Source organism: Elephantulus edwardii, unplaced genomic scaffold, assembly GCF_000299155.1.
Source record: "Elephantulus edwardii isolate Elephantulus edwardi_28Jun2011 unplaced genomic scaffold, EleEdw1.0 scaffold00045, whole genome shotgun sequence".
Classification (NCBI taxonomy): domain Eukaryota; kingdom Metazoa; phylum Chordata; class Mammalia; order Macroscelidea; family Macroscelididae; genus Elephantulus; species Elephantulus edwardii.
In genome coordinates this window covers 1,061,955-1,086,515 of record NW_006399795.1, presented here as the reverse complement: position 1 = coordinate 1,086,515, position 24,561 = coordinate 1,061,955, and the positions used below count along the sequence as shown (strand labels likewise).

The following is a 24,561-nucleotide window of genomic DNA, read 5'->3' as shown; positions in this document are numbered from 1 at the left end:
TTCCGAGCTCTTTGATAATTGTGTTTCTTACCTGCACTTCTGGTAAGGCTTTTAGAGTTGAGGAGTCCATTCATGTCATTGTGCACCTGCTCCTGTGGAGATAACCAGCATTTGGGTATTTTCACTAATACTGTGGGGTTATTTGGACGGAATGTGGTTCAGCAGTGATGTAGGAATCCCTCATGTGCCTCCTGAGATAGTAGCTGAGATGTTGTTCATAGGCTTATGTTGGTGTTGGTCCCCCAACTTCAGAGTCACCACACCCAGAGGACCATGCCAGAAGAGGGCATTTGGCTCCAAAATGAATTTATTTGCTCCCGAGGCTCATAGAGAACTGCCTTTCCACAGTTGCCAGGGCTCATAAGCCATGCGGTAAAATGCCTGGATTAGGATGTGGAAAGCAGGCATTTGCAACCTGAAGAGGCTTTTTTGATAAACCCTCTTTCTTCTTTCCTTAGAGACAAGCGAGACTTCGTATCAGCTGGGGCAGCAGCTGGAGTTGCTGCTGCTTTTGGGGCTCCTATTGGGGGGACCCTGTTCAGTCTGGAGGAGGGCTCGTCCTTTTGGAACCAAGGACTCACATGGAAAGTGGTGAGGACACTTTCACTGGCAACATTGTTCGAAACTTCATCAAGCCCCAGAATTAGAGTGGACATCTCTGACTTAGACATTTAATGGTCGTTTTGATCACACTAGGAGAATTGAATCTGTCAGAAATTCCTTTGTCCTAGATACCCATCAGGTGCGTTTGATTCAGGCCATGGTCTTTCTGATCACGTGCTGTGCATCTGAGAAATGGACAGTAAATAGGGATGACAGAAGAAGAATTGATGCCTTTGAGCTATGTTGTTAAGAGAATAGCACTGAACATCCCATGGACTGCCAAGAGAACAAACAGATATGTCTTGGAGAGGGTGCAGCCGGAGTGCTCTTTGAAGGCAAAGGTGATGAGGCTTCACTTCATGTGCTTTGGACATGTTGCTGAGAGGCTATTTCTTGGAGGGGGCCATAATGCTTGGAATGGTAGAGGGTCACCGAAGGAGGGGAAGAGCCTTGACCGGGTGGATGGACATGGTGACTGCTGCAGTGGGCTCTAGTGTGAAGTAAGACATGTGAAGATGGCAAAGGATAAGACAGGGTTCAGACCTGTTATTCATAGATAGGGTCGCCATGAGTTGTACTCAACTCAACAGCATCTAACAACAATAGATACTCATACGCATACTCTAGTGGCTCAGCTGTTGAGTACTCAGCTGCTGATCTAAAGGTTTACAGTTCAAATCTACCCAGATGCTACATAGGAGAAAGATTGCTAAAAGCCTCGGAAGCCTTACAGAGCACTTCTGCTCTGACATACAGGTTAACTATATGTTGGACAGTGGTCCACTGCTAATCATGAGATTTTCAGAGGCCGTTATTTCAGAAGTGCATGGTCAGGCCTATTTCCTAGTTTGTCTCCCTCTGGAAGCTCTTCTGAAATCTACACATCATGGTGACCCTACCGATATTTAAAATACTGGCGGCATCGCTTCCAGCATCATCGCAACATGCACGACACTACAGTATGGCAAATAAAAATGATGCCTACTTGTGTTTTAGCAGATGTGCAAAGGTGTCTGCTGTGGAGCTCATAATACATTATGGATGACATTGCACAGAATGGGAATTCCCAAACACTTAAATGTGCTGATGTGGAACCTGTACATAGAAGCAAGAAGCTGTCATTTGAACAGAACAAGGGTATTCCGCATGGTTTAAAATTAGGAAAAGTCGGTGTCAGAGTTGTATCATTTTACAACACCTGTCCAGTCAGTACACTGAGCGAATAATTCAAGACACTGGGCTGTATGAAGGAGAGTGTGGCATGAGGATTGAAGAAGACTCATCACCAGCTTGTGATATGCATATAACACAACCTTGCTTGCAGAAACTGGTGCTAGGCAGATGACAAAACCTTGCTTGTTTGTAGCAATAATTAGTGAAACTATACCATTCAATTTGGATTACACCTCAACATAAAAACATCCTCACAACTGAACGAGTAAACATGGTAAATGGAGAAAACAGTGAAATTATTGTCAGCAATTTCATTTTACTTGGATCCACAATCAACGCCTATGAAGCAGCAGTCAATTTATCAATGATAAATAACAATGAATGGGCAAGTCTGCAGCGTAGGACCTCTTTAAAATGCTGAAGTGTACAGATGGCAGTTCAAAGGTGAAGGTGTGTGTAATCCAAGTCACAATGTTTAGTTGCTTCCTGTTCATCTGACAGTAGGTGAATAAGGAGACCAAAGAAGAGTTGATACCTTTTAAATTGCGGTGTTGGTGAAGAATATTAACTATTGTGGTCTGCCAGAAGAACAAGCCAGTATGTCCAGGACAACGTGCATCCACCTGCTCCTTAAACTCACACCTTATGAGACATTGTCTCACATCCTTTGAGCGTGTTGTCCGGAGGAGCTAGTCCCTGAAGAGCATCATGCTTAGAAAAGTAGAGGGTCAGCAGAAGAGAGGAAGACCTTCAGTAAGATGGATTTGCACAGAGGCTTAAACACAGCCCAGATTATGAAGGTGGCTTAGGCTTGGCAGAGTTTCGATCTGTTGCACTTAGGGTCACTGTGAGTTAATGGACAACCTGGCAGTGAACCTGACCATGGCTGTAGCCATGAGGCAGGAGGTGGTGGAGCCAGGCCTTGCCCTCAAGTCTCCTGCCTCGGAGCAGAACAGTCTTCCTTTCTGGCAGAGCCTGATTTGACATTATTCGCACTTGAAATGTATTTACTACAGCACATGCCATATCCTTGTATGTAAACCTGGAGTGGCCAGGTTTCTGTAGATTATCAGGTTTTATGAGCAGGTGTTGGGAAAGTAAGACTTGTGGCTACTGAGTCATCTTGTGTTTTTATCCCCCGTCCTCCAGCTCTTTTGTTCCATGTCTGCCACCTTCACCCTCAACTTCTTTCGTTCTGGAATTCAGTTTGGAAGTTGGGGTGCTTTCCAGCTCCCTGGATTGCTGAACTTTGGCGAGTTCAAGGTACGCCTTGTTTATTTCCCCCACGAGCCTCTCAAGTCCCAAAGAGAAATGATCAGAAGGCAGGTTCTGCTTCGCCAGGGGCCTCTCTAGCCCTGTAGTGTCTGCCCTGTGATGCCCTATGGTCGGTGTGGGCAGGGTCCTGACTCAGAGAGGGTGGCACCGCTCCTGTTTCTGTCTTCTCTCCTGCCCCTTCCTGTTCTCATGGGCTCTCTGCTTTTTCTCTCTCCCTCCCTTTTCCCTTCTCTCAGTGCTCTGACTCTGATAAAAAATGTCACCTCTGGACAGCTATGGATTTGGGTTTCTTCGTCATCATGGGGGTCATTGGGGGCCTCCTGGGAGCCACATTCAACTGTGTGAACAAGAGGCTTGCAAAATACCGTATGCGAAACGTGCACCCGAAACCTAAGCTTGTCAGGTACCTGCGCAGTCGCCTCCCCCAGCTCGCTGGGGCTCCCTGAGCTTCGTGCGAGTGGGGCCGTCTCTCCTGAGGAAGACAATCGTGTGAACAGACCCTGCTTCCCAACCCACCTCTGCTCTTACATCTAGGACTCAGAGTGTGAACAGGGTTATACTCTGTCCGACCAGAAAATTGACCTGAGCTTAATTCATGTCAGAGCTGCTGGGTAAATCCCAGCCTGACTTGATTTGGCACATTTCAGAGTCCAGAGGGTCCATATGGGTCGCCCTGCTGGGGGCATCCTCCCTCACCCCCAGACTGTCATCCCCCTGAAGTTCCCATGGAAGGCCACTCTTTTCCTTGGAGAGAGATGATGTGGGTGAAGCAGCCCACTTTACTGATAACATTTTAATGTACAAATGGCCAGGACACAGCAGATGGCTTTCAGCATACATGACTGACGAGGGGCTGTGTGTGAATACCTTTTGGAAACATGAGGGTTGGGACTAGACAGGCTTGTGCTTTTGAGTGCCCAAGACTGTAGTAACAGCTGTGCTCTCTTTCCCAGAGTCTTAGAGAGCCTCTTGGTGTCTCTGGTAACCACTGTGGTGGTATTTGTGGCCTCGATGGTGCTTGGAGAATGCCGACAGATGTCTTCTTCGAGTCAAATCGGTAATGACTCATTCCAGCTCCAGGTAACCCAGCGCACCCGCTTCCTTTAATTGTAACTCCCACCCGGAAGGAGCACCCAGGAGGGTCTGGCTTGTCTTTCTTTATTTTGAGGCAGTAGATGTGCTGGGCTCATTTCTTCATACCCGGGTGATTCCTAAGAGATGCAGGAATGAATAGTATCTTTTACCTAGAGAGTAAGTGTCCAGACTCCATCTGTCTCCTCCAGCTTTGTGTCCTCCACTGTTGGACACTGTGGAAGGGACACCATTGGCTGTCCATGGCTTCTCCTAGGCCCAGTTTAGCCATCCAATCTCTCTATGTCTGTGTCACTCCTGAGATGGAGAAAGGATATCTCTGTTGCAAGGTAAACGGCCTCCCCAACTCCTGTGTCATCTAAAGGTTCTCATTGGGAACTCTATCCCAATCTTTAGGTTTTCTCCTTTACTAGCACATCCTAGGTTTTGTGATGATGTTTTTTGGGTTTTTTAAAATTATCCAACATCAACAATTACAAATATTTTGTCAGTGATATTGTTCATCTGCCACCTTCTTCACTTTTTTTTTTCTTTTAAAGCATATGTCCGTTTTGCATTTTCCCTTCCCAGGGGTGTGTGATATTTTCAAGAACCTTTTTCTGAAAGACAAGGTCAGTGAGACAGCTCATGGAGCTTAGCTATTAGGGTGTTAGTTGTTTTTGTTTTTTTTTAAAATAAGTTCTCCCCAGTGGGTCTAAGCACTCTGATCAGGGAGGTCTGTTGTTCTGTCTCTTCTTAAGTCTTTGTTTTTGGTTGTTTTTTTAATTACCCTAGTTTACTTACAAAATTCTAATACAATGTTTTTCAGACCAGATTCTCCCAATTTCCCTCACCACCAAATTGTATAACATCAAATTGTATAACTCCATGATCCGTGCCCTTCCCCACACACATCCTCATCCCTCTGCTTGGACCCTCCCCCCCGGCTCCTCATACTCATTCTACAGTAATGGTTTTATACAACATTTGTCCTTGTGGGACTGAGTGAGTTCACTCAGCGTAATGCTCTCTAGCCCCTCCCAGGCTAGGTAATAATTTACAAAATCATTGCTCCTACATACTGCATAATATTCCATTATGTGAATGTACCATAATTTCTCAATCCATTCGATTGTGGTTGGACATTTGGGCTCTTTCCATGTTCTTGTGATGGTGAATAATGCTGCTATGAACATTGGTGTACAAGTCTCCATTATGCCTCAGTTCCTCAGTTCTCATTTTCTGGGGTATATTCCAAGTGGAATAGCTGGACCATATGGAATTTCATGCTCAGCTTTTTGAGGAAGCGCCAGACTGCCTTCCAGAGTGGTTGTACCATTTTACAATCCCACCAACAATGTTTAAGAGTTCCTGTCTGACCACATCCTCTCCAATTTATTACTTTCTGTCCTGTTAAACTTTGCCACTGTTACTGGAGTGAGATGGTACCTCATTGTGGTTTTTAAGTTTGTTTTTATAGTCCTTTTCATGGCTCCCAAGTAGCCTCTTGGCTCTCTCTAAGCCCCATTAGGGCCACTTGATCCCCATAGGCATCTTAAATGTCCCGAGAGAACAGTCCAAGAGTGGCCAGAATGTATTAGATCAGCAGACTACAACCTGTAAGCCAAATCTATCCCCTGGCAACTCCTTGTTTTTGCCTGGGTTCAAAGCAAAACTTACTGTTTTAAAGGGTTTTTTAAAAAGAAGAATATATATGACAGAGACTCATGCAGCCCATAAATCTGAAGTATTTACCCTCGGGATTTTTACAGAAAAAATGTGCCAGAAAAAGTGTTGTGAATCTTGCCTAAGACTGCTTCGTTACTAGGCCAGTGTTTTTTTCCAAAATAAGTTCTTTGTAACATTGGAGAATAGAGGATTCCTAGCAAACTGTTCTTTGTTCAAATGCGTTATTGTCAAGAGCCAGCAAGTTGATTTTGAATCATAGTGACCCCATGTCCCAGAGTAGAACTGCCCCACAGGGGTTCTAAACTCCAGTACTCTTTACAGAAGCAGGTTGCCCCCATCTTTCCCCCAGGTAACTGCTGGGTGAGGGCATATAGCCAGCCTTTTGACTAGCAGCTTAGCTTTTCGCACCACACGTTTCTCTAGTGCAGGATTTCTTTGAGCCTTTAATACTTAAGGGAGATCTGGTGACATAGTCCATAGGGATTTGCACCACAAACTCAGAGGTGGCGACTTGAGCAGTTCCAATCCACTCTACCCTGGGAAAGACAGGCAGTCTTCTCGCATGCAATTTATAGCCTCAGAAAACAGCTGGGAGGGTCAGCTGTGAGTTGGTTCCAACTCCACGGCAATGCGAGAGAAAGAGAGAGAATTAATATATTATTAAAAATTATCTTCTGAATAGTGGGACATTAGATGAGTTATTGGACATTGAGTTTGTGCCACATTTTCCACTGATCTCTTTATCTATATAAACACAGCCATGTTGTCTAGTGGTTGTTGTTATGCGCCGTCGAGTCGTTTGCGACTCATAGCGGTCCTGTGTACAACAGCCCTAAACCCTGCTCTATCCTGTGCCAATCGCATTGCCTCTGACACACCCATCCCGATGACCCCAGTCACTGAATCAGTCCACCTCATAGAGTGTCTTCCCCTCCTGCGCTGTCCCTCTACTCTACCCAGCATGGTGTCCCTCTCCAAAGACCTGTCCTGTCTCTCCTTGCAACATGTCCAAAGTATGTCAGACGAAGCCCCAGAATCTTTGCCTCCAAGGAGTAGCCTGGTTTAACCCTCTCTAGGATGAATCTGTTTGTTTTCTTGGCAGTCCATGGTACATTCAGTACTCTTCTCCAGCACCACAGCTCAAAGGCGTCAATTCTCCTTCTGTCCTAGAACACATTTATTATTCCAGGTATTTCACTGAGCGCTTTACTTAAATAAACACAACCATGTTTGCTAGTGATATCCCCAATGTTACAGAGGAGAGAACGGAGGCAGTGTAAAGTCTTGGCAACCTCACTTGGTGCTGCTAAGTGACTGAGCCAAGTTTTGAGCAAGACAGTCTGACTCTGAGGCCATACTCATAGCAGCTATGTTAGATTGCTGGTTGATTGAGGTGTAACATGGTATCAGGCTGTGTGCCATAAGGTGGATACTCTGTAGATGAAGAAACTGAAGTGTCACAGACTGTCTTACCCAAGGTCACTAGTGAAAGAAAGACAGAAATCTCTCTGGTGGTGGAGCCTGGGCTCTTGCTTTTAGCAGATACACTGATTTCCAAGAAAAAGCTAGGACTGTTTAGTGCATTTGACAGCACAGCTCTTTCCAGAGAGCCTTCTGTTCCTCCAGACGCAGTTTGGGCGGCTCTGAATTTGTTGATTCTTAAGCTGTCTTCTCAACTCTGAGCTTTTCTCTGCTCGGCTGAGAGCTGCTGCACAGGGCTCTCTACACTGTCCCCGCTGCTCCCTGAAGGTTCCACCTATAGGGGGCGCTGGCCTGTTTCCTGACGAGGCCTTCATGCAGCTGTAGCGCTTCACCAGGTTCTTCTGGTAGGATTTATAGACCCGTCACCTCTAATGTCCACATACGTGTCATCTCTACAGTCATCAATAGAAATTAATCCAGGGGCAAAAAACCAAACCCATAACCCACCTGTATCTTTATTTAGTGTTTTTGATAACACATTATTTGCGTGTGCAATGGGAAATGTGAAGAATAGGTATACAACTGTAGTTAGAAAGCGGAACAGTCATCCTCGAGACCGCCTTGTGCCGTGTGGTAAATCAGCCTGCCAGAATCTCATCTTCCCACACTAAATGGGGGCGAGAACAAGAGTTCTGCTACGTGTGGAAGGTCTTCCTTCTCCAGTTTTGTTCAGGAGGGATATTTGAGTTGCCAGCCAGGTTTCATGTTGAGGCTGGCTTCCCTCTGCAGAAAATTCTTCCACAAAGGGCTTTTCCGTTTGAAGCAAAATTGGGGTTTTGAGCCACACTATGCCCTTGGCCGGCCTTTCCAAATAGCTGTCACTGCCCCAGGGCTGGTAGTCTCTCTCCTGCTTCATCCTCCTGTTGTCCTGGGATTGTAAGGCCAGGCTTCCTCCCTGTCACTCATAAGGAGAGGAAGCCTAGTCCATGCTGAGCCATGGGACAGTTACTTTTCGTTACAAGTGTAGAATGGCACCCATTCTCAAAACACATGGAGTTACACTATCTCAGGCGACTTCTGTCTGACATTATGGTAATAAATTTCAATATTACCTTTTCTGATATCACCATATATCAAGGATGATAATCAACATAAACTCAAATCTACACTTTTCCTTTCCTCTGTTCAGTTTAGACTCCCTCTGTCTTTGCAACATTTCCTTCTCACTCATATCTCACAAGTAAAGGACCATATCCCCCCAAGACTTCAGACACCAGCTGCAAACATGAGAGTCCCCAGGTCTCCCCTTACTGCTGACCCGCTAGCTGTAAACCCAGCACTTTCCCACTGTCCTTTCAGGATACCAGCTGCAGGCTTGGGGCTCCTGGGCTTCCTCACTTCTGACCTGCTGGCTTCAAATTCAAGGCGCTCCCTCTGCCCCCTGCAGATGCCAGCTGTAAGTGCAGCAGTTCTCAACGCCCTTCAGTTCTGACCTGCTGACTCCTACTATTCCCTGAAGTTTGGTAATTTCACTGGAATGATAGAGCCACAGAATATGTTATAATTACGAATACAGTTTTATTGTAGGGAAAGGATACAAATACAGAGACACGTAGGGTCGTCTTGAGAGGGTTCCGCAGGTGAAGTTCTGGTGCCCCACCAAAGAGGGTGATGTCTTTGTGCATACGTGTCTTCCACCTTCTAAGAAGTCCTGGATCTTCCCTGTGCAGATCCTTCAGACACCGTCATCTTTTTGTGTGTTACAGATCCTGCAGGTAGTGTTGGCTTGGTGGTATTTTGATTTTTTTTACAAATTGAAGGTCTGTGACAGCCCTACTTCGAGCATTTGAGCTGTTGTTGACAGCAGCTCTTGACTCGGCAACACCTAACAACAACAACATCATCAAGCAAGTCAGTTGACACCATTTTTCAAGCAACATGTCCTCACTTGGTGTCTGTGTCACATTTTGGTAATACTCACTTTTTAAACTCATTGTTCATAATTGTTTCTACTGCAGACTTCAGTAGACTCCAGGATAGTGTGCTGTAACTTCTGCAGACTTTATATAAAACGTAACTTTTATGTGCACAGAAAAATTCATGGGATTCACTTGCCATCTGCATTAGTTTCGTGTTCTCACTGCAGTAGGTCCTAGGTTGAATTGTCATCCCAGAAGTTGGCTCTTTGGCCACTCGTTAGCACAAACCCTGAGGTTGGTCTGGAAGCCTTGCGCAACAAAAGTACTTCAGTTACTCAAACTCTATGTGCTTTAGAGTTCTTTCTCTTGGAAAGGACACAAAGGCCAGGTTGCTTAGGATAAAGTGAAATTTCTTGCCATGCAGATGTAGATTTCTTTGTGCTGTCTGCTTTAATGAATATTTTAAAATTCTCAAGACAGACTTGTCCAAACTTCTGATTGCAAGACCTGACATGTCCTTGATCATGGGCCCCTTGTCCTGACTTTTTGATGCCTCCGTCATAGGTCACATCAGAAGACGTGAATTCAAGTATTAAGACCTTTTTTTGTCCCAATGAGACCTACAATGACATGGCAACCCTCTTCTTTAATCCCCAAGAATCGGCCATCCTTCAGCTCTTCCACCAGGATGGTAAGTCTTGACACTTCAGCCTGTTCCCCGGGCAGTTCGTTTCTTCCACAGGGAACATGTTTGTTAGTCCTCTGCCCCTTCTGGATTGCCCCATTCTCTAAGACTTGTGTGCAGTTCTCAGCACCCACAGGATGTTTCTTTTGTGTTACCCGCCTAGGCCGTAGATTCAGGTCTCTGCCCCCAGTGTGGGCAGGGAGCTGGCTGGGCCTTGGGAGGGTCTGCTGGGACCTGTGCTGGCTTGGGGCAGGGACAGGCACCTGCAGTGGGACTCAGAGCAGGTCTTCCCTTGCAGGTACGTTCAGTCCCATCACGTTGGCCCTGTTCTTCGTCCTCTATTTCTTGATTGCCTGTTGGACTTACGGCATTTCTGTCCCAAGTGGCCTTTTTGTGCCTTCTCTGCTGTGTGGAGCTGCTTTTGGACGTTTAGTTGCTAATGTCCTTAAAAGGTACCGGGAGGTGGGGTTGCATGTGTACAGCTGTGTAGACCACAGCCTTCCCCACTTGACTGCCAGTCTGATTGTAAGGCATGTTCTCTGTTTCTTTCGTTGCCAGCTACATTGGATTGGGCCACATCTACTCGGGAACCTTTGCCCTGATTGGTGCTGCCGCTTTCCTGGGTGGGGTCGTCCGCATGACAATCAGCCTCACGGTCATCCTGATTGAGTCCACCAATGAGATCACTTACGGACTTCCCATTATGATCACCCTGATGGTGAGCTTGCCCTTCTGGGCCTTTTGCTGGCCCAGGGTTAAGTTCACCCCACAAGGCCAATTGCAGGTCTTTGGTTTGTGTTTCAGGTGGCCAAGTGGACAGGGGACTTTTTCAATAAGGGCATTTATGATATCCACGTGGGGCTGCGAGGAGTTCCACTTCTGGAATGGGAGACAGAGGTGGAAATGGACAAGTAAGGTCATGATTCTTCTTCCCTTTCTTGTTTCAGGCTGTGAAAGCTTCAGGGTCTAGGGAATGTTTGGAAGCATAAAAACCACAGTGCCCTTCTCTGTTTCTGAGTGTACTTGAGAATGTTAAGCAGTGCAGTGTGACCAGGTGCATAACAGACAGAACAGGGGACAGAGGAGTCCTGTGGGGGAAGGATACAGTGGAAGCTGAATTTGGCCTGAATTCCTATGACGTTCTCATTAAATGCTTTCCCACAGGAGGCCTCTGGATTGTTCTGTGATTCCATTTTTAAACTTAAGGATGTAACTGGGAATGAGAACTTGCCGACTCCCCGTTTGCGTAGCAAGATACTGTACTATTGGGAATGATTCTGGACATAATGCCATTGACTCAAGTCTCACTCAGTGCTCCGTGTTGAGCAGAATGGCAACTTTTCTTGGCCCTGTGCCTACCATGTCATAGTATGTGAGACAAATCCCCACCTCCTTCTGGCTACACTTGTAGACCCTCTGCCTGGGCAGATTGGCATGGGTTTTGGCATTGCCTGGCAAATTCAGAGACAACACTTTGTCTTTAATCTTCCTTATCCATTGTCCAACTTTCCTATGCATATGAGACAATGAAAAAATGCCATGGCATGGATCTGGCACACCCTGGTTCACCAAGTGACATCCTTGCTCTTCAGTATTCCAAAGAAGTCCTGGGCAAAAGATTTACCCAGTACAGTACATTGTCGTCTGATACCTTAGCTGCTGTTTCCACGGCTGTTGATTGTAGATCCAGGTAAATTCTGTACATAAGCACCTAGTGATCATCAGCCCACAAGAACTTTGGAACCTTCCATCTAGATGGCACACTTCTGTCAAGGAACAAATTAAGTAAACATTTTCAGCTTTGCAGGCCTTTTGGGTTCAGTCCCCAGCATTCTCCACTGCTGTTGTAACAAAAAGCAACTCTAGATGATATGGACATGGATGCGTGTAGACAGATTGGGCCTGTGAGCTGTGGTTTCCCTGATCTACAGCACGATCCAAACATGTGTATCTTTTTCACTCCCAGTGGTATAATTAGTAACTCTTCGGTTGATATTTAAAACATGCCATGGTCCTGTCCCATGGGAGAAAGATGGGGAATCTCCTCGCTTGTGATTTACAGCCTCTGAAAACCCCACTGGAGGGTCAGCTGTGAGTTGGTTCCAATTTGATGGCACGTAACAGTAACAACAACATGGGAATGCCAGGACTGTTAGGTTAAACCCTAGGTTAAACCCTAGGTAAACGGATAGAGTTTATGGTAAAAGGACATTCACACCAAGCTAAGGAATGAATCCACCAGTTTAACAAAAGCGGGAAAAAGGTTACAGGCACAGGGATTAGCATATGTGGAGAGGCTGGAGGTACAAAGAGATGCACTGGGCTCAGGGAGCTGCTCCAGATGGTTCAGAAGAGAGGGTAGGCGGTACAAAAGGACCAGGGCAGCCCCGTCAGCTTCTGGAGCTCTGAGGTTCATGGTGAGGCTGTTCGCTTCCCTCCTCTCTTTCTTCCCCCAGACTGAGAGCCAGCGACATCATGGAGCCCAACCTGACCTACGTCTACCCCCACACCCGCATCCAGTCCCTGGTCAGCATCCTGCGCACCACAGTGCACCACGCCTTCCCGGTGGTCACAGAGAACCGGGGCAACGAGAAGGAGTTCATGAAGGGCAACCAGCTCATCAGTAACAACATCAAATTCAAGGTAACTAGCCTCAGAGAAGATGGGTGAGGAGGGAGACTCGCGCCAACCTGGTGCTCACCACCCCTCTGGCAGGGAGGATGTGGAGGTGTTTGTGGAGAGTCAGCATGCTGTTTCCCTTATACCTAACAGCAAGTACAGAATCAGCAGCAAGCTTGGGCTTTCGCAGGCCGCTTCGTAGGCATTCTTTCTTGCTTGAGGAAGCCATGACTTTTTAATCAGCAAGCATCATTCATTATTTCCTGTGTGCATTCTGTACCTTGGAGTATTCTAGACTTGCAACAGAAATGGAATTTGACCTATCTAAGCAAGGAGAATTCATTTAGATGCCTTGGGACTGTCACAAAAGGTATAGAACCAGAATGGGATCTTTGGGGCACCAGAAGGCCAGGGGCTCTCTGTAAAGGCCAGGAAGAATTGACACAAGCCAGTCTCTGTCTTTGGATCATTTTACACTAAAAAGTTAGGTGAGAGTCCATTTGCCTCTCTTGGGTCCCATGCCTACCCCGAGGCACTTTGTCTGAGGCTGGGAGACATTTCTACTAAGATATCTCATGGGAGAGGAGTTGTTCTCCAGAGAATTGAAGGAGTGGTCCCAAATCAAAGGAGCAAGAAAGTTGGGCCTCAAAGGATCCCAGTCAAGTGGCATCCCCTTCCATCTTCAGAAATCAAGCATCCTCACACGGGCTGGCGAGCAGCGCAAGCGGAGCCAGTCCATGAAGTCCTACCCATCGAGTGAGCTGCGGAACATGTGCGATGAACACGTCGCCTCTGAGGAGCCAGGAGAGAAGGAGGACCTACTGCAGCAGATGCTGGAGAGGAGGTGAGAGGGGCCGAGGGGCCTGGCGGCTCTCTGTGGGGGCTCCTGGGGCCCCCAGGAGGCCAGAGAGGAGTCCACCTCAGCTGGGATGTTACTGCCCAGTTCCACATCTTCCTAGGAATTTGAGGAGTGGGCTGGGGACGTGGATGAGAAGTGCTGAGGGTGTGCTAGGCTTTGTCTGGTTTTTGTGTAACAGATACACCCCCTACCCCAACCTATACCCTGACCAGTCCCCGAGTGAAGACTGGACCATGGAGGAGCGCTTCCGCCCTCTGACCTTCCATGGCCTGATCCTTCGGTCACAACTGGTCACCCTGCTTGTGCGAGGAGTTTGTTATTCCGAAAGTCAGTCGGTGAGTCTTGCTGTTTGTTGGCACCAGGATTCTGGAAGGCAGAAGGGTGTTAGGAACACATTCCCTGTATTTCAGGGAGATTAGAGTTGGTTCTTTGGGATTTCTTGTGCAAGTAGAGTACAGTAGCATTGGTCATAGTAATTGGGGATCCCTCTGTAGGGTCAGCCTCTCCTCCAGGTGTAGGTATCAGGGGAGGGGGAGCCAGGTGTTCTTAGCAGGGTTGGAACTGTTAATGCTCTTTGTGTAATTTCTTGTCTGAAAGAGTTTTTTTAACATGTGTTTTTTCTGTAAGCTCCACTCTAGTATTCGTTTCCTCTTCTATGTTGTTTGTGTAGTGCTGGTAGGGTATTTCAGAGTTTTCCTTTTGTAAATGAGCAAAGGGACTGAGTTGAGGGAGGTCAGAAAACTCGCATGGGGTCACATAGCTGCCAGTTAGCCCAGCACTGGCTTTGGGTCAGGATGTCTGAAGCTGCCCTGCATAGCTTCACTGGACCGTTAACCTCTCAGCTGGAGGAATATACACATGTAAAGGAAGATGGGGTGTCTCCTTCCATGCGATTAACCGCCTCTGAAAACCTGCTGGAGAGTCAGTTACGGGTCAGTTCCAATTTCACGGGGTACACAACAACAAAGAGAGCATAGTGGCTTAGTGATAAAGAATTGCGCTGCCAATCTAAAGGTATGCAGTTTGAATCCACCAGCTGCTCTGTTAGAGATAGATGGGTGGTCTCCTCCCTTGAACTTTACTGCTTTTGAAAATCCTTCAGAGGGTCAGCTTTGGGTTCTGACTCAGCAGTACGCAACGACAGCAAAAGGTTAGGGGTCCAGAGTGTCACTGCTGTTCCATGTGAGGACAGTGTCTTGGGTGCGTTGTAGAGTGCCAGCCAGCCAAGACTTTCTTATGCGGAGATGGCTGAGGATTACCCACGGTACCCTGACATCCACGACCTGGACCTAACGCTGCTGAACCCACGGATGATCGTGGTGAGACGGGCTGTCCCTGTGGGGAGGAGGCCACTGACCCCAGCCCTCCAGGGAGCTCTGTCCCATTGGCACCATTTGTGTTGGATGCTAGAGTAGGAGTGACCATAGGCAACCTGTGTTTTCCTCCTCTCTAAAGGACGTCACCCCATACATGAACCCCTCACCTTTCACTGTTTCACCGAATACCCATGTGTCCCAAGTCTTCAACTTGTTCAGAACGATGGGCCTGCGTCACTTGCCAGTGGTGAATGCCGTAGGAGAGGTGAGTGGAGTTCTGGGCTAGAAGGATTTGTGGGTTGTTTGTCCATCCCCTATCCTGAGAGATGCTCAACCAGAAGGAAGCATGAGGACCCAGAGGAGATATCTCAATCTAAAACCCCCCTGCGCAGCTCCCTGGCAGAGTTGGAGCCTGGGGGCAGACTGGGTGAAGGATGGCCGACTGAGAGTTGTAGTTTGGAAAGCCTTTCCCCAGCCATCAGCTGTGTCCTCCTGGGTTTATTAGCATCTCTCTCCTGTTTCGCCAGTAGGTGTCGCTAGTGTGACCCTGACTTTTTTCGCTTGTTTGGGCACTAGGACAGCCTCCTTTACTTTTCCAAGTATTTCTCTCCTTCGCTGGATGCCTCCAGAGGAGGAGACCTGTTCTTTGTGTTCTCAGTTCCCTTCCTGTGTGCAGGAGTTTATAACATTGGATGAGAGAATCGTACACAAAATACTTTGATGCAAAATACACAATGTGGTGGTGGTGGTGTTGGGTGCCACTGAGCTAATCCCAGCTCACAGTAATTCCATGTGATGCTCAGAACTGCCCCATAGTCTTTTAGGCTATAATTTTCACAGGAACAGATCACCGCTTCTTGCACCTTGTGAGTTGCCAGGTGTGTTTGAACCACCAGCCTTTCAGATAGTAGGCAAGCACTTAATCATTATACCACCAGGGTGCATATCCTTTCAGAATATGCAGTACTCAATGGTTATTGCTATATACTGTCCAATTACTGCTTTCTTATTATATAATAGCATTATTTTTTTTCATTGTTGAAAAATTGCAAAGTAGATCCTTCTTTCTGCCTTCCAGAAGTTGTCATGTTAATATTTGAGAATAGAGCTTTATTGTATTTTTTCTGTATATCTAGAGGTTTCTCTATAAATAGAAGTTTTATTAATCTAGCTTTAATGGACATAAAATCACTATTCAGCTTGTGTAATAACCAATCTGATTTTTTACTTGCTGTACAAGAAGTAACGTTCCATGACAGGGAAGTGGTCACTGATGTTTTAACAATTCTGTAGCTCTTGACTGGCCACTTACTTGCCGGCTTTCTTTTGTTAGACATTTTTGAGGCTTTTGAGACCATGTCAGTTTGCCACCCAGGACCTTATACTTCTTTGAAACAGTGTAGTGCAGGAAAACCCTGAGCGGCATTGTTTCTTTTTATATAGATTCAGTTGTAAGTGATCAAGTTGTGTTCTTTGACATGTAACTACTGGTGGCACAGATCAGTTCTCACAGAGTATTGTACGGCTTTAATGTGTCTGGCATCAGTGAGAAATGTGAAATTCTAAGGAATTGTTCACCATTACTTCCCTGGGTCCTTCTGAATGGTGAAAATGATGGGATCAGATAGGAGCCACTCCCATTGTAAAAGAACCTTGGTGGTCCAGTGGCCTGCGCCCAGCTGTTGATTGAAAGACCGGTGGTTGGAGCTTACCAAGTGCTGCATGAAGAAAAGGCCTGGCAGTGTGTTTCCGTATGGATCACAGTCTAGGAAACCCCACCAGGAAGTTCCAGCCTGAACTGTAGGGTCTCTGAGTAGGACCCTACAACAACTCAACCGCACACAGCAACAGTAATGCCTTTTGTATGCATGTATGTCGCATGGCTGAGAGAGGCTTAGAGCTCAGGCCCTTTTAGAACAGACACTAAAGTCAGAGCTCTGCTGGTCCAGCTGAATCCTATTGGAGTTAAATTTGTCCCATAGGCCCCACTTTAATTTACTCTAAGTACATAGGGTTGTTATACATCGCAAGCAACTCAACGGCATATAACAATGGTAACACACTATGACAGGTTTGGAAGCACAAATGGCATCCACTTCCTAAACCACATGCCTCTGCAAATTCTATGAACTCTGATAAATGTCGATAGTTGTAGAGGAGCTTCAGGCCTTTTGTTCATAGGGTCCCTGAGTCGTGCTCAATTCAGAGCAGTCAACAGGCCTCCAGTTTACAAGCTCTCCCTTCCCTGCTTCCCTGCTAGCTGTTTTCAGAAGGACCCCTGGTGGTGCAGCGGTGAGAATGGTCAGCCGCTAACCAGAAGGTCAACAATTTGAACGTTATTAGCTGCTGTGCAGGAAAACGATGAGGCGGTCAGCTTTCATGGAGATTTCCAGCCTCACTAACCCTAAACAGCAATCGTGCGCTGTCCTATAGGATCCCAAGTAGGAATCAGCTGGACAGCGTATGGCAATTAGCTGATTGTTTTCTCTTTCTGGGGTGACACAAATGGTTTGCGCTTCCCTGCTAACCTAAAAGTTGGAGGTTCGAATCCACCCAGCAGCTCTGGAAGTAAGGCCCTGTAGACCACTTTCATAAGAAAGATTACAGTCAAGCAAACCCTGTGGAACAGTTCCACTCCGTACTGGTGACAGGACGTCACCATAAACTGCAGTCCACTTGTTGGCCGCAGGTTTGGTTGGAAAGCATTCAGTGAGCCTCTGCATGCGGCCACTGGCCCAATGCCCTGGTCCGACTACCTCAGGGCAGCCAGACCAGTGCTTCTCACTCATGGTTTCCACTGTGGGTTCTACAAGTGACTTGGGCCTTTCTCTCGCTGCCTAGATCGTCGGAGTCATCACACGACACAACCTGACGTTCGAGTTTCTGCAGGCCCGGCTGCGGCAGCACTACCAGACCATCTGACGGCCGCTTGGCTTTGAGCTGCCCACACAGCTGCCCTCCAGAGCTGCCTCCGGGGAGGCTGCTCCCTCACATTCCAGCCTGCCCAGCCAGCTGGGACTGTTCAGGGCATGAAAGATCCCATCACCATTCGCTTGGAAAAGCCCGGAACTGCCGAACACTTGGCTAGTCGGAGATGCTGGGGAGGGTACTGAACCATCAGAGTTTGGATTTTCTAACTTTTCTCAGCACTTTCTCTTCCCATCTCCCACTTCCCAAGTTCCTACCATCCAGTGTTGGAGCGGAAGTCAGGCGTCAGCCACCAGGGGGCGACAGAGCTGTTCTCCCGCCCTCTGTGCTGCCTTCCTAGGGAAGCCAGCTGTTGCCTTAAACCAGGAGGGACTTTGGCAAAGGCAAACGTCATAGGGTGGGGGATGCCAGTTGCAAAATTCATTTAATACTATATTTCGGAACCGGGCGCTGGGGAGATGATCCCGACTTCAGGGAAGCTTCCTTGGTTGGGACCTGCTCGCCTTTTGCGGGAAAGTGCTGCTTCCTGGGTGTGAGAGATGCTGCCGGCTTGCTCTGTGGTTGGATTCTCCTTACAACCCACACCTTCCAGAAGCACAAGCGTTACAGTCCCGGTGACAGTCTCCGAACCGTAACTATTCACATAGTCAGAAGTACACCTGTCCTCATGTTTAACACTTCAGCTTTCTCTGCAGTTTGCAAATTCGTTGAGATCTCCTGAGAACGCATTTCTGTGTGATCTGGCTCTGATCCTTTTCATCTCTGCGAATTCCTCAGCTTCCCTGAACTCTTCACCTATGTCCTTTTCATGAAGCAACTACAGCTTCCATCTTGGTATCACATGGTATCACATCCCCTCAGAGCTTACCTGAAAACAAGGTCCCCTTCAGTGAAACTGCTCGCTTCTCTTGGGGACATGGTACAATTTTTAAAAAGATGGGAGGGAGCCAGTGACCTCTTTAAAGATATACAGCTTGGAAAGCTACAGTGTTAGGACAGAGCAGATGGTTATTAGTGTGGTAGCCATACCCAGCCTCCTGGGCCTCAGATCTGGGAGCTTTGGTGGTCCTGTAGCATTGTGGGGGTGATTGTCCTGCCAGCAATTAAACATAGGAATCCCCTTGTTGCATCTGGAACTCAGCTCCTCTCTAGGCTGGTTCGAATCAGCCCCTTTACCAGGTACTAACACCCTGCCTTTGGGTCTCAGGTGTTGGCATTTCTTTTCCTTCTGCGCCTGCCCACTTCTCACATCAGGCAACCCGCAGGCAGGTGCACCTTGAATTTAGGATGATAGCTGTGTGTATTTAGTTTCTTTCGTAGACCCCAGAATTCACCGAGGGCCTCAGTCCCCGGCCCAGCGGCCCATTCTCACCCTGGCTCGGTACCTGTTTCCTTCCCGAAGCCTTCCTCTCGGGCCATGGGCCGGATCAACCCTCTCACTTGCTCCCTAGCTTTTCCCACTGATTGTGGTCCTCTCCATTTGGCCCCATTTTCTTCACTCTTTGACTAAAATTAATTTCTGAAGTTCTTCAGTTTCCTAGGCATATGTGACATGTGCAATGGGCATGATCCTCCCAATCTTTAGTTTAGAAAATCACAGGACCGTAAAGATCATCCATTTAAATGTGACCAGCTACCACTCGATTTTAAGAAGAGTCCAGAGCTGGGCCACATTCTTTATTAGAAAGAAACCCAATGACCAAGTCAGGAGAATGGCATGGAAACCTGTCAATGCACACTGAGTTGCCTCCATCCACATCTCACTCAAGTGAAGAACTGAAGGTCCTGTAAGAGGCTGTCTTGTCTCCAAAAGAGAGCAGGGTCTCCTGCCACCAGCCTCAAGGCTGCCCTGGTGAATACTACTGGAATTTGTCTCTCAGGCACATCACATTTTATTTCAGTCACCTGATATTTTGTTCCCGGAGATCAACTGTAGAATGCAAATACCTCCCTCTGTTCCTGAACCAGCTGGATAGCCTCCAGGGAGGACCCAGCACCCAGGGTCCTCTTCAGAGGCACACTGTTGCTTTACTTCCGGTCTGCATCTGCCTTTGCCAGGAAAGCCCAAAGACATCAGTTTCTGTTGTAACAAACAGCTGTGAGCCTCGTCGTTTGAGTTCTTTCTTAGAAACCAGACCAACATCTTCCCAGTTCCCCAGAGAACTGTACTTCATCACTTCCTAGTGATAAGGCACCTCAGTTACACACACCTTCAAGGGCTGGACCTAGTCGGAGGCACTTTCAGTGACTCCAAGTTGGGGCTATGGGAGAAGGGGTACAAGAGTCTGGTCCGGCCCTTTATACTTCTGGAGATCCCTTGATCTCTGCTTTGTTTGACTAATGGTTCCTAGCTGGAGCAGACAGTTGCTTGCTTGGCCCAACCAACTATATCCTGTTTCTGAGGCAAAACTTCGCATCGACAGAGCCCTAGTGAGCAGAGGAGAGCGCCACCTCGAGGACCCGAGCAGTATTGATGCGCAGCCTTGCCCAGCTCTGTGGACTTGGGCCATTTCTCAGCAGCAGCTGCTTTTCTCTTTGCACTGTTTGTTTATGTGGTAATGTTAGCTAATCCCACCGTGTGTCCATAAATTGTTATTTTTTTTAATTTGTAAAAATCTATTTTTATTTGAACTTTTGGAACTCAGAAGTTCTCACTGTAACTGTAACACATCAAAATAAAATTCCTTCATCTGTCTCCTTAAGCCTTTTGCCTCCACAGTGCTCTTCAGCAGAGTGCTTGGACTTTTATTTATTCCATTCCTAGACATAAAAGTTGCAAAGCCTGAAAGTAGATTTCTGATCTCAGGTCTCTCCCTATGTGGCTCTGCCTCTTTAATTCAGACAGGGGCTCCACTTGTCTGTGTCAGAGAACGACTTTAACCCTAACATGTCATGCTCTGTGGATCTCGACAAGGATCCCGAGTTATCTCTAGGCTTGTCTTCCTTTTAAAACGACACGTTTAAATAAACAAGCCACTGAGTAGATTAAAATTCATCACAGCACCCTGTGTTTCATTAGGTTTTTCAAGATGATGAATTGGAATTAGGGAGCCCTGGTCACCTAGCAGGTAAGGAGTTGTATTCTCAACCCAAAAGCAGCAGGTTGGACCTCCAGCTGCTCCACGGGAGAAATATGGGCCCTCTCCTCCCAATTTTAGCAACCTCTGAAAACGTGCAGGAAGGTCAGCTCTGAGTCCCTTCTAACTCAATAGCAATGAGTGAGTGACTAACTTTGAAAATGGACTTCCAGGCCTTTCTTCAAAAGGCATCCCTGGGTGAACTTGAACCAGCAATGTCGGGATTAGCAGCAGAGTGTGTTAACCATTGCGTACACACCCCCCTCCCCAGTACTTTATGGACCTTGGTAGCTGCTGTCAAGTACAACTCATAGTGATCCTGTGAACAAGAACCTGAACCCTGGCTTGTCCTGTGTGCTCCTCACAATCTAACACACCAGAGCCCATTTCTGCAGTTACTGTGTCAGTCCGTCTGGTTGAGGCTCTTCCTCTTTTCCCCCACTCCCCACCCTTCCAAGCATGATGATGTCCCTCTCCAATAAATGCCCACTCCAACAACATGCCCAAAGTGTATGAGACGAATATTAACACCTTGTTTAATGCAGTGTGTTGCACCTTTGTTAGAAATATGTTCCGTCCTCACAAAGACCACTTAACACCTTCCAGCTCTTGCTTCCTGAATCAGGAGATCGGGAATCCATTTGTATCTCTGGCGGTGTTCTACTTAAGAAATTGTTTCACAGATTCCCAAGATTTAACCAGAAGAAAAAAAAAATTGCAATCTGTAGATGTTTAGACTGTGGGTAACCTGCGGGTGCCATCTGCCTGTTTTTTGTTCACTTTCCTTTTGATTTCTCAAGACATGTGACTTTGTTCATCTCTGATCTTCAGGTTGCCATTTGAGCAGTGGTAGAGACCCTCTCAGGCACTCAGGCTCCTCCACTTACTCCCAAGTCTGCTCTAAGTTCAAAGGGCGTCTTCTGCCTTACAGGCTTAGCACTTCAAGTAGATTCCACCCGCCGTGAGCGCTCAGTGTTACAGCGACCCTTCAGGAGTTAGCGTAGCCACTGTGCCTCCCCTCCTAGGGACTCGCTCTACCTCACGCTCATCAGGAGCCAGGTTGGACTAAATGCTCTTTTCTGTCTCTGTAACCTTGTCTTTGTCAGCCATTCTCTCTCTGGTCTCCTCCCTTCTGCTTGAAATTCAAATAAGGTATCTACTGGAAATGTACAAGCTCTGAAGGCACTGTAGACTAAACAGTGGGTTACTAGCTGAAAGGTCACTGGTTCAAATCCACCAGTCATTCCACAGGAGAAAAATGTGGCAGTTTGCTTCCATGAAGATTTACAGCCTTGGGAGTTAGGGGGCAGTATCTACTCTGTCCTATGGGACCAAGTTGACAACAGTGAGGTTTGGATTTGTTTGGGGAAATTATCAGATTAGTGAGCTACCCCAACTTCCTAACCATCAATTCACTTCTGTCCTCCCCTCCCTTCTGCATGGAGTTAATGGCTTCATTATTTTACCCTTTTCCAATTTCTGTGCCAGACCAACAAAATTTGACCAACAGTTATCAAGCACCTGTTGCTGTGTGCTACGAGAATTGCTGAAGATACATTTCTCTATAAGTAGCTTTGCCGTCTAAAGGAGGTAGGCACGTACACAACGTTGTGTATTACTGTCACACTTACAATGTGCAGTGCTGGCCATGGAGAGAGGAAGGAGAGTTTATATACTGGCTTACATGGTTATCAGAGCAGACTTTAAGGAAGAAGTATTTGCATGGAGGCTTGAGGAGTATAATGTTTTCAGGAGAACTAGGTGATGGGCGTTTCAAATAGAAGGAATAACGAAGAACACAGAAGGGCCTGGGTTGATGTGGGAATGTTGAGAGAGTGAGGTTCAAGAGGGTAACAGGTGGGAAAATAGGAGTACTCCCTATTTTGGGTGAACTTTATGTCTGGTATTTTCTGCTTAGGAAAATACCGTTTAAAAAGAAGCTGAATTAAAAAATGCTGCATCTGCCCTTAAATTCTTAGGTAAGTCTATAAATCCAGGTAACTTGGACTTGAATTAGAGATGATGACTGTCCCACGCACATGTGTCAACACCCAAGAGACACTAACTCAGCCTTTGAGCAAACCTTTTCTTCATTTCCTGCCTTTTAAAACCCAGCCTGCAACCTCCTTTTTTTCCTGCCTGACAGTGTAATGTAGTCAACTCCAGCAGCTACCTCTCTCAAAGTATCAGAAAATTCAGCCAATACCCTCCAAGAATGTATTTTTCAAATAACTCTGAGCCCTGGTGACTCAGTGCTTGCAGAGCCCAGCTCCTAAATGGAAGACCAGCAGTTTGAGCCTCCCAGCCACTCCTCAGAAGAGAAATGACAATTGGCTTGTGAAAAGATTTACAGTCTTGAAACCCCTATAGGGCAGCTCCACTCCATCGTGTTGGGTCCTCTTAAGTCTGAACCAACCAGACAGCAATGGGTTTAGAGTGGGGGTGGGTGTTAAAAAAGAACTGTAACCATAAGCAGCATAAGCACAAATCTGTTGAGCACAAGCTGTGTTAGATGTAACCAGAAAGTAAGTCTGTAGTTCAATAAATAAGCCCTCTGGCCTGGATGTGAGAAGATCTAAGCTAGACTTCTAGTCCACTGGGGCTTTCCTCAAGACCCATGACTGAAGCTAGAATTAAAAGGGCCAAAAGAAAGGCACAGAATGTCCTTCTGGGAAAGGGTAAAATAAAAAGGAATTTTTTCTAAATCTTGCCATCAAGTCAAGTCCCATTCATAACAACCTTGTATGACAGAGAACTGCCTCATGGGGTTTCCAAGGTTGCAATTTTTTTGCAAACAGACTGTCACATCTTTCTTCCATGCAGCACCTGATGAGTTTATAAAAGCCATCAGCCTTCTGCTACACAGCCATGTACTTAACTCCTGCACCACCAGGGCACCTTTCTCTTCCTCTAGAAACGAAAGAAATCACAGTCCGAACCATTGGCTTTTCTGTCCATGGTGCTGAAGTTTATTCATTTCCCCGCCCCTCAACCCTCTTTCAGTAACAGGTGGGCTGCATTCTGAATGTGAATGCATCGGGGTAGAAGAGGTGGAGAAGACAGAACAAATCCATTTTATCTACATTTAGCATAAAATGTGGGAAACGTTGACAGACAGGAAGCTGAAGCTGGACTAGGTGCTCATCAATTCAGAGTGGCCACGAGATGGGGCAATGTCGAGTGAGAGGTCATCCCGGGGAATGAGGGTCTTGGAGTCTGCCCAAGCCTGGCCCTCCTCCTCTTCCCTGGCCGTTATCTTCGATACTACAAAAAGAACACAGATGGGTTTGGCTTGGTGACAAGTTCTATTGGAAAAGTCAGCCTTGCATGACAGTGCTGCATCCCTTCAGCTCTGATCTGTTACTTCCACCAGTCCCCGTGCCTGATGACCCTTCTCAGTTTCATGAACTGATAACCAGGTTGTTCATATTAGGAGTTGGTGAGGACAGTGCTGGTCAGTTTCGCTTGCTCTTTGGGGGCCTTGCCGGTTTTGAGAAGGAACCTGCACTGCCCATCAGTAGTACAAAGATGACTGGAGCCTGTGAACATTTTCCTCTCCCCGTGGCAATAGGAAGAGGCCCTAGTGGTGCAGTGGTTAACTACTTGACAGGAAACCAAAGATCAGCAGTTAGAACCCTTCAGCCATTCCACAAAAGATGTGGCTGTCTGCTTTTATAAAAATTTACAGCCTTAAAAACTATCGGGCAGTTCCACCCTGTCCTTTAGGGTAACTACAGGCAGGACTCAGCTTATGGTAGTGGATAATGGCAGCAGTGGTGGCTAAGGGTGATGGTATTGTCCTGATGGGCCACCCCAGAGTTAAGGCAGAAATGTCAAAGAAACAAGCCTTTTATACTGGTCCCTTTCCAGCTGCAAATGTTCCCTAGTCACGTCCTTTAACAAGGTTTCAGCTTCAACATAACTG

At 46.9% G+C, this 24,561-nt stretch overlaps 1 protein-coding gene across 2 annotated transcripts in view; it reads left to right on the top strand.

The window, feature by feature from the left end:
• Positions 1 to 17,553, top strand: part of CLCN6 (chloride channel, voltage-sensitive 6) — a 40,036-nt gene extending 22,483 nt beyond the window's left edge. For both annotated transcript variants that reach the window (XM_006885750.1, XM_006885749.1), the window contains 14 exons: positions 459 to 591; positions 2,926 to 3,039; positions 3,288 to 3,454; positions 4,005 to 4,131; positions 9,717 to 9,843; positions 10,136 to 10,289; positions 10,396 to 10,555; positions 10,642 to 10,748; positions 12,294 to 12,480; positions 13,143 to 13,300; positions 13,494 to 13,650; positions 14,527 to 14,634; positions 14,771 to 14,896; positions 17,473 to 17,553. In XM_006885750.1, coding sequence (XP_006885812.1) covers positions 459 to 591; positions 2,926 to 3,039; positions 3,288 to 3,454; positions 4,005 to 4,131; positions 9,717 to 9,843; positions 10,136 to 10,289; positions 10,396 to 10,555; positions 10,642 to 10,748; positions 12,294 to 12,480; positions 13,143 to 13,300; positions 13,494 to 13,650; positions 14,527 to 14,634; positions 14,771 to 14,896; positions 17,473 to 17,553 — 1,906 coding nt within the window. The remainder of the gene's footprint in view (positions 1 to 458; positions 592 to 2,925; positions 3,040 to 3,287; positions 3,455 to 4,004; positions 4,132 to 9,716; positions 9,844 to 10,135; positions 10,290 to 10,395; positions 10,556 to 10,641; positions 10,749 to 12,293; positions 12,481 to 13,142; positions 13,301 to 13,493; positions 13,651 to 14,526; positions 14,635 to 14,770; positions 14,897 to 17,472) is intronic.
• The last annotated feature ends 7,008 nt before the right edge of the window (positions 17,554 to 24,561 follow it).